The sequence below is a fragment of the Hevea brasiliensis genome, chromosome 8 (assembly GCF_030052815.1).
Source record: "Hevea brasiliensis isolate MT/VB/25A 57/8 chromosome 8, ASM3005281v1, whole genome shotgun sequence".
Taxonomy (NCBI): domain Eukaryota; kingdom Viridiplantae; phylum Streptophyta; class Magnoliopsida; order Malpighiales; family Euphorbiaceae; genus Hevea; species Hevea brasiliensis.
In genome coordinates, this window is record NC_079500.1 from 95,815,962 (window position 1) to 95,825,510 (window position 9,549).

Below are 9,549 nucleotides of genomic sequence, written 5' to 3' on the forward strand. Positions count from 1 at the left end.
GACCTTCCATTCATTGCTCATACCCCACATTTATAATTGATCATGCAATACGATTATTGTTAACTAATAGCTAGCCCATTGCCCATGGACACTTGTTGGATGAGGTTGGCCATCTAACCCACTCTTAGGAATGTTCCTTCATTCATTCATTCTCATAAATATATTCTTATTTTTCATAAAGAAAATCTCATAAATATTTTGTTGAAACTAACTAAAGTAGCACAGACCTGCATAAAAGAGCTAAGTAGAAAATCTTATAAGCATTTAAGTTTGTTTAAAATATGGCATGGTACCTCTTTCATTATTTTAATGTGTAGCTTATCCCAATCTGTTGCTCTTTTTTTTTCTAGGAAAAATCAAGGTTTGTGAATCTTAGTACACTAGACTTGCATGAAAACTAACTTAAATGCTTTAACTATTGATTGAAATTAGCTAAAGTAGCATAGACTAGTAATATTGACTTTATTTGAAAAACTGAAATGCTTTGGGAACTAAAATGGTTCTATTCAAATTTTGATGCTAACATTTTCTTAGCTGGTATTTAATTCCATCAATCCTATCTAATTGCTTACTAGTTTTATCCAAAACATTGTGAACTACTCTTGCAAGCTAAATGCTAACTAGTACTAGCAGCTTATATAAAAAAAAATGCAAAAACCATTTCAAGGTAAGGATGGTAACATGTCAGTTTTTTACGGGTAGAAGAATAATACCCGTGACAAGTTTGGGTTTTGTTTGTTGGTATCCGTTACCTAAACCCATTTAATTTTAATTAAATTAAGCAAATTAATACTAATTCCCTTTTTGCAGTTTGCTAATGCTTATTATTTTATTTTTATATTATCACACTCAAATTCAAGATAAAGCATTATTTTTCTTGAAGGCCTTTATATATTTTTTACTAATTACTTTGGATCATATTAATGGCCTTATGTGCTACTCTTATTATACAATCTATAGTAGCCAATTTGGGGGATGTTACCAGCGTGCAACAAATAAATCTGCAACTTTAGTACATACCTTATGTTATCATGCCTTTGAAAATTAATGGTAAAACGACAGTAAGCCTTGCTCTCTAGACTATGAAAGCTTGGGTGGCTTCACAAATAGACTAGATTTAACTTAAATATTTTAAAACTTTTTAAAATGGTAGAGGCTTGGCTAATCAGAACCTGCACTCATGCCCATATAGAATTCACTATGACTATATATATATATATATATAAATTTTCATGGCCTGTAGCCTATATAAAAGTGTGTTATTAATCTGTATGTTGACTTTTATGTAGGCTATAGGCCATGAAAATTTGCTCAAGTTGCACAACTTAATTAGGAGGTTAGCTGCTGCAAAGGAGAAGGAACTTGCAAATTGTAAGGCTATTTGTAGTTGCAATAATTAATTCCATTTACATAAGTTCTGACATAATTATTACATAAGTACATCCATGCTACTGCTTAGGATTTCAACAATCTAGATGATTTTGTTTCATTGTCTGTCTCATTAGTGATATTTCCCAGTTAAAATGTGATCTTTTTTTTGATATACACTTTTTTGATATTATTGCACTAGTGCTTCAAAAAATAAAAATAAAAATAAAAAAAAACTAGTAAATGTTGATGTGAGTGAATTAGATTGAAGTGCCAAGCTTTGGGCAGATTTCATCATTTTTCTTACTCTTTGACAGTCATTATGAGTGGGACTTCCTTTTCATGCATTCATTTTTAACTTTATTAATTTAACCCATAATATTTAATATTTATTTTAATTTCAAAAATTCAGTTATTAAAACTAAAATTAAAATTGATGTCAAAATTTTAAAATTTAATTAATAAAACATAGTGCTAGGATTTTAAAATTAATTATAAAACATAGTGCTAGGTTTTCTTTGCTTTGCTTGTAGATGTTCAATAATCTTGGATCATGCTGACACTGCTTGCTTGCCTCTATCCTTCTTGGCACTATTCTCTTTGTGATTAATGTTAATTAATTAAACATACTTTTTCATTATTTTTTAATGTTTGTTTATTTAATAATGTAACCTAAATTTTAAACTAAATTCTTTTCTTTATCAAACATGTTTGCTTATTTTTATAGTTATATTTTTTATTATCTATTTAGTAGATAATGGCTCCTAATAAAGGATGGATGGATGGATCTTGTTGGTGATCGTCTCAATGATATATATTTACGTGGGGTTGAGGAATTTTTAGACTATGCTTTGAAAAAGACTGGGATGAAAAGTATTGAAAATAAAAGCAAGAATAATCAAACGGAAGCTTGATATTTTGACAAGTAGAAAATATACAATCAAATAATTAGCGACTTTTTGAATAATTGTGATTAAATTTACTTAATTGTACAGACTAATTATTATTAGAGAGGAATCATTTGTTCATATAGTGGAATTGATTTCTTATGCATTGAGGTTTAGTCCCCCCTTGGGCATAGAATATGCATATGAAAAATAAGTTTTAAGGTGCAAGATGAAAAGTCCCTATTCATGTTGAATTTTCTTAATGTGCAATGGCAAAGCCCAAGTATATCTTGATAAGTTGACAAATGAAAAGAAGGACAAGTTGATTATCTTCATACCCCCAGGAAAATATTTTTCACCAATTGGTGAACATGAAAGAAAGTTGGCATCATGGTTAGGATATTGTGCAAGATTTTGTGGTCCACCTAAGAAGCCTTGGAATGCTATTGAAGCTCGATATCGTACTTGTTTATGGAGTATGATTCAGGTTAACTTCATATGCTTTTTTAGAGTTTCTTTTTTGAAAAAATTCTTTTTATCCTTTAAATCATATCACATTATATTTTATTATATTCTATGTTAAATTGCCAAATAAGATGAATACATGATATTGCATAATTAAGAATCAATTTTTAAATTTTATAGGATTACTTTGATGTAAGTGATGAGAGTCCAAAAAAATGGAAGAAGCTTGAGGAAATGCAAAAAGTGAAGCCTGACACGGCTGAGATAAAAAAAAAAAGCTAAGTTTGAATTCTATTGTTTCTATGAGATGAAAATATTATATCGCAAATGGAAATACAAGCTACACCTTAAGTATTTGAAGTACTCAAGTGATGATGAACGACTGCAGCATGTTCCTGAAGGATTGACTGTGGATACTTGGAAGGAAATGTTCAAAGTTTTTGCTAATGAGGACTTTGAAGTACTTTTTAATTACTTTTTCTATTATGGCAAAAAATAAATATTTTTTTAACATCAATATCATGTAGGCCTTATGTTCCACCAATACAAATAATCGTGCTAGTCAAAGAATTATTGCTTCAACTGGTCTCACTCCTTTTGCACAAGTAGAGTATGATATGGTAAACTATAAAAAAAATACTATTTACTCATAGTTATTTCTTTTCTTTAGTTATATTATGTTATATAATGCATGGTTAATATAATTAATACTATAGATGGATGAGGAGATTGGTGAAGTACCATATGCTTCTGAAGTCTGGATGGCTACACATGGGTTCTTGGATGAGCAAGGCCAAACACAATGGTATGATCCAGAATCATCAAGGATATATGTAAGTATTTTGACTATGAAATTATTAACATTTTTAGATTATATTTATATATTAAATATTCACATATTTAATATTATATTTTGTAGGAAGAGATGCAAAGGATTGAGAAACAACCAACAAATGATAATGAGACTGGTCCTGCTCCAGATGATGTCTTAAAAGAGGTGTTTGGTGTTAGATCTGGTAATGTCCATAGTAAAGGATTAGGATACAAAGCAAGCATTAGACGAATGGCATGTGGTTCTAAAAATGAGGAATTAAATGAATTAAGAGATGAGGTAGCAAGGTTGAATGCTCATTTGAAGGAACAAGAACAACGCAATAATGAGATAGCACAACTAAATGCTTGACTCAAGGAACAAGAAGAGCGCAATTTGGAGTTTTTTGAAAGATTTGAGAGTGTGATAGGATACAAATCATCAAAAAGTCAGGATATGACAATAGTAAGTACTTTTTAGATATATTTAATTTCATGAATTGGAAAAACTACTTTTTGAATGACCTTTTATTTAAATATATTATAGGATTAACAGATCGAGTGATGAAGGCTTGCAGACTAGCAATGAAGTTGAATTAGAGTTTGAAGACTACTATTATCATAGGAGTTTTGTTTTGAATATTATCAAGTATAAACAAATTAGGAATAAAAGTAGGTAGATTTAAGTTTATTTTGCATACTAACTACATACACTTAAAAATTATTGTTATATCATACTTTAAAACTTATGTTGCGTTTTATTGTTGATATTGATTTTATCATATAGTTGTTTTGAATTAAATATGAAATTTACGAGTATCAATATTTTTAACAATTATAAATATAATATCCCAATATTAAAAGCAACTTTATAGGGGACAAAATATGAGGATATGAGGATGAAAATGTCACGACCCAACCTATGGGCCGGACCGGCACTAGGACCTGGGCCAGCCTAAAGCCCCCGAGGCCAATAGTAAGCCTCACTATTCCTCAACCCAAATCTAAGGTCCATTTGGGCCCAATTTCAAGAATTCAACCGGACAGAGTCCGTCCATAAAATGGACCTTTTAACGAGGAGTTTTTGACTCGCTCGACCTGTAAACACAATATATAATAAATTGGGGAGCTCAGCTCACCCTCCTTATAATCAAATTATCATAAAAATAAATGGGAGCTCGGCTCCCTCATCCAATCCAACCATACATGCATTTAATAAGTTTACAGGTCCAACATGACAATTATATTACAGACCCAATCAAATAAATATTTCTAACACATACAGAAATTCTAGGAGTTAACAGAATTATACAAACACTACAGACTTTAATAGACGACCTGCGAGAGAGAGGTAGGTTAGAACTCAACAAGAAATCTCCTGTAGCCTGGAAAAATAATGAACAGGAGTGAGCGTTCGAGTCAGAGAGTAAAATATCAATTTTAACCATAATCTCTATAGCTATCTAAAGCTAATGCACCCTGTAGAGTGAAATGCAACATCGTCATAAATTTCATACAAATCACATCAAAAAGGCAATTTGGAGCACTCACACACCCAGTAATGTCAGACCATAAATATATGGGAGCTAATCCCCTATACAACTCTCTTAATTCAACCTCTACCAGCGAAGAACTCAAGCCGGACTTTCGCTTAATAAACCAATACGGGGTCCCAGCGAAGAACTCAAGACGTGTCTACCCCGAAGGACCAGGTCCCAGCGAATGTCTCAAGCCGTGTCTACCCGTCCTGTCCATATCCAACACTATACCACACGCACGCCAACGCACGCACGCACACTGCTCCAAATTACCACAACAACATCCATGGCACTTCAACATTTATGAATACAATATAAAACATGCCTATTGTTTAACTACATAGATACATATATATAAGTGATGCATGGACATGCTTGAACATATAATAATATCGAAATTATAATTAAAATTAATATTTTACTCACAGACTCAACCAAAGTCACTGTGGCAGCTGGGCAGAGGAGAAAGGCTGTCCCGGCTCACTTGATAATTTTATTACAATTTTTTAATACAATTGACTCAATACAAACCAAGAAAAGACCAAATATGTCCTAAGTCGTGCCGAAAATCTGGTAGAGTCTCCCCTATACCTAGGACCTACCCAACCTGCAAAAGGGCTTAAAATGCACTTCTATATACACAAACCATACACCCACAATTCAATCACATCACACAGCCCCTCCTGAGCCCATCCAAACAGTCATCAATCACAATATATAATGTTACAGTTTAGTCCTTATAATTGACCTTTTTTGCAAAAGCTATCCAAATAAGCTCTAAAAATTCTAAAACTTTACCCCGCGGTCCTTAGCAATATTACTAAGCTAATGCAAAAAGAATCATAATTTTCTGAGCTACCAGGAATACTTTATAAATTTTTAATCCCATTCAAGCACTAGAAAATTAAGAAAAAGTAAGGTTTGAGTTTACCTATGCCGATTCTGATTTAGGGAACGCGCTCAGGACGTCTAACAATGGTGGGGTAGCCAAAATCTCGACCCAATTCCGAGACTTTTCCGGTAGCCTGTCTGTCTGGCCGGAAATTCACAGACCCAGGCAACTGTCGAATTTTCGCAAATTGAAGGTACCTACACGAAGCCCATAACATGAGGGTTAGTACATAATTTTTACGAAATTTTCTAAGCCTAATCGATGGCCGGATCGGTCGGATTTTGGCCGGGAAGCCGAAACGGCGTGCTACCCGTCGCGTCTCTTCGTGCGTCGTTTTCGGCCGCCTGGAAGGCCGGTTGGCGGTGGGGGAAGGCTAGGGCGGTGCGCCGACGAGGTGGGGAGGGCTGGGTGGCTGCGGCGCGGCGTGGGGAGGAAGCAGGAGGGAGAAAATGAGAGAGAGAGGAAGAGAGACGGGACGCACGCGGGGAAGAAAGAAAAGGAAGAAAGAGGCCGGTCCGATCCAGTCCGGTTCGATTCGGCCGGTCCGATTCAAGATATAAAATTTTGAATTTTTTACTCTGCCTTGGGATCGAAAATAAGGCCCAAAAATTCCAAAAAAATTCTAGAAAACTCAGAAAAATTCATAGAGTCCAAATATATTTTTAGTTTTGTCACGTGATCTTTAAATTAATTTTTAAAAATTATCAAAGTTTTATATTTTCGGAAAATCGAACCCGATTTCTAAAATCCAAAAAATTTCAAATAATTTCTTAAATTTTAAATAAAATAAAATATTAATATTTTCTCAAAAAATAATAAATTTAAAAATTAGGGGTGTTACATTCTTCCCCCCTTACAGAAAATTCGTTCTCGAATTTTACAGAAGGCAGAATAAAGTACAGAATTACACATTGAATAAATAATGGTACTTGCTACGCATGTCCCGCTCTGACTCTCAAGTGCACTCTTCCACTAACTGGCTCCTCCACAAAACCTTAACCATAAGGATCTGTTTTGATCTTAGCTGCCTCACTTGGTAGTCCACTATGGTTACAGATTGCTCCTTAAATGTCAGATTTTCTTTCAGCTCTACTACATCCGGCTGTAACACGTAAGAAGAATCAAGTATGTATTTCCTGAGCATAGAGATGTGAAATACAGGATGAACATGAGAAAGGTTGATTGGGAAACGAGGCCCAAAAATTTCAAAAAAATTCTAGAAAACTTAGAAAAATTCGTAGAGTCCAAATATATTTTTAATTTTGCTACATGGTTTTTAAATTAATTTTTAAAAATCATCAAAGTTTTATATTTTCGAAAAATCGAACCCGATTTCTAAAATCTGAAAAATTTCAAATAATTTCCTAAAATTTAAATAAAATAAAATATTAATATTTTTTCACAAAATAATAAATTTAAAAATTAGGAGTGTTACAGAAAATGACCCTAATTCAATTTTTATCAGGGGACGACTGTTGTCCCTTTAATAGTAAAGGACGACTATAGTCTCCATAATTGGGGACAAGTATTGTCCTCTCTAAATAGGGACGAATGGCATCCCCTTTTAATAGGGGGACGATTATGGTCCCCCTTGAGTCTGATCCAAAATTAGGGACCAGCATCGTCCCCCTTTTATAGGGGACGATTATGGTCCCCCTTGAGTTTGGACAATGGGGACTGACATTCATCCCCATATAGGGGGACGACAGTCATCCCCATATAGGGGACGACAGTCATCCCCATGTTAGGGGACGACTATGATTGTTGTCCCTATATTACGGACGACTATTGTCCCTTTTTTCAGGGACGACATTATAATTTGTCGTCCCCTATAGAATAGGGTACGGAAGTAAAGAGGACAAGAGGTGGGGACGATTAATGTCATCATCTATACCTTTGAGGACAATTATTCATAGTTTTGGAGATAATTTTATGTGTCCCCTATACTCACTTTTTTTGTAGTGTGTCTTGTCCATTGCTTAAGATTTTGATATTAGGGGGCATGATTCCACATTTAAGGACCGAGTCCTGCAATTACAGAATGTTAGAGTGAGATTCATACCAACTGATAAAAAAGATATTCATGATTTGGGACCAATGGAACAGGTAAAAGTTATCATAATATTGCTCTTGTTCTGAATCATGAATGAATGTCTAAATTATCCTTTAACTGGATTTTATGTTCTGCAGGTTATATCTGATTTAGTGAAACATGTGTATGCTGCACCAAATCAAAGGCCAACTATAATAGACGTGGAGGAGATTGATACTGATGATGCCTATTGATACTAAGTTTTTGGTCCTCAGCCTGTTGGAATTTTTTTTTCCCCTGTACTGATGATGATCATCGTATCTGGCCAATTCAGAAACAAACCTTTTATTTCTGATAGATTAACTATCTAGTCGTACTGAACCTCTTAATTCTGGCTGACTGACTATATCCTATATGAAGTCTCTACCTGCTCTTTGCTGCCATTTGTAAATGAATGGCAATTAACAGTAGCCAGAGAAATAAAATCTAAAGCAAATTATAGATAAATAAGAAAAATAAGGTTCAAAAGTTACTCTGATTAGATAATTGTAAACAGCATGTGTTGTTGTTGTGAGTAAACAGAATGACTTTTCGATCATATTCATGCTGAGAATTTCTTTTTATGGCTGTCTCCTAAATGCAGCGATCTGTAGACGGGAAAAACTATTACACCTTCAAATATGAGCTGACATCTCCAAACTACTCGAGCACTTCCTTTGCAACCATAGCAATAGGCAATGGTAAGCTTCCTACCATCTTAAAATGAGTATTGACCTAGAACATCATAGCAAGCCCCACCAACTAGTTTATTTCAGATCATAGGATATGGAATTTGTGAACTTCTTATTCACTAGATCTCGTCTTTAGATGTAAAAGAGCCTCCTTTAAATTCTGCACTGGGCTAACTGTACTTGGATGCCATTCTGTACAGGGAGATATTATACCCTGATTGTGGAGGCAAATGAAAGACGGTGGAAAAGAGTTCGCAACAAGCTTAAATTGGTAGCAGACTCTTTCAAGATGCTTGATATCTAAACTAATCCAGAATGGAAGAAACAATGGCATTGATTGTAAATACTTGGTTGAAAATTTTCTGTTATGATCTCCTCAGATGCCCATCACCTCCACATCCCTTGGCTGTGAGACTAATGTATCTTTCTTTCATGCTGCTAGCTAAATACTGTGCATTTCTTGGAAATCATATCGCATGGTTGTTGTCAACTGAAAACTCTGCTTACTTCCTTGCCCTTTTTTCTGGTAAACTAGCTTTCATTCACTAAAATTAAGTTCTCTCTTCCAACAATCTCAAGTGTACATACTTCCAACATAGTCAAACCCTAATTGATAAGTGAGCTCTCATTATCTACTGGATTCATTTTGTTGGATTAATGGTAACCTGATAAATGGTGATTTCAGACTAGAATGGTCCAGCCCTCTGCACTTAGAATAAAGCTGCAAATGGGCCAAAATCTGTTACAAAAAGAACACATGAAATTATTCAGATTGGCATTCCTCAAGTGATGAAGAGCAGAATGTGAAATTTCTTATCCCTCCATC

The 9,549-nt window shown here is 34.2% G+C and overlaps 2 protein-coding genes across 2 annotated transcripts; both read left to right on the plus strand.

Moving 5' to 3' along the window:
• Positions 1-3,300: 3,300 nt before the first annotated feature.
• LOC131182357 (uncharacterized) lies at positions 3,301-4,085 on the plus strand. Its single transcript, XM_058151705.1, has 2 exons — positions 3,301-3,553; positions 3,640-4,085. The coding sequence occupies exons 1-2, from the start codon at positions 3,437-3,439 to the stop codon at positions 3,901-3,903; spliced, it is 381 nt and encodes a 126-aa protein (XP_058007688.1). The 5' UTR covers positions 3,301-3,436; the 3' UTR covers positions 3,904-4,085.
• A 3,545-nt stretch (positions 4,086-7,630) lies between these two features.
• On the plus strand, positions 7,631-9,363 carry LOC110643063 (photosynthetic NDH subunit of lumenal location 1, chloroplastic-like). Its single transcript, XM_058150832.1, has 5 exons — positions 7,631-7,703; positions 7,945-8,066; positions 8,151-8,220; positions 8,634-8,732; positions 8,888-9,363. The coding sequence occupies exons 1-5, from the start codon at positions 7,631-7,633 to the stop codon at positions 9,025-9,027; spliced, it is 504 nt and encodes a 167-aa protein (XP_058006815.1). The 3' UTR covers positions 9,028-9,363.
• Positions 9,364-9,549: the final 186 nt, after the last annotated feature.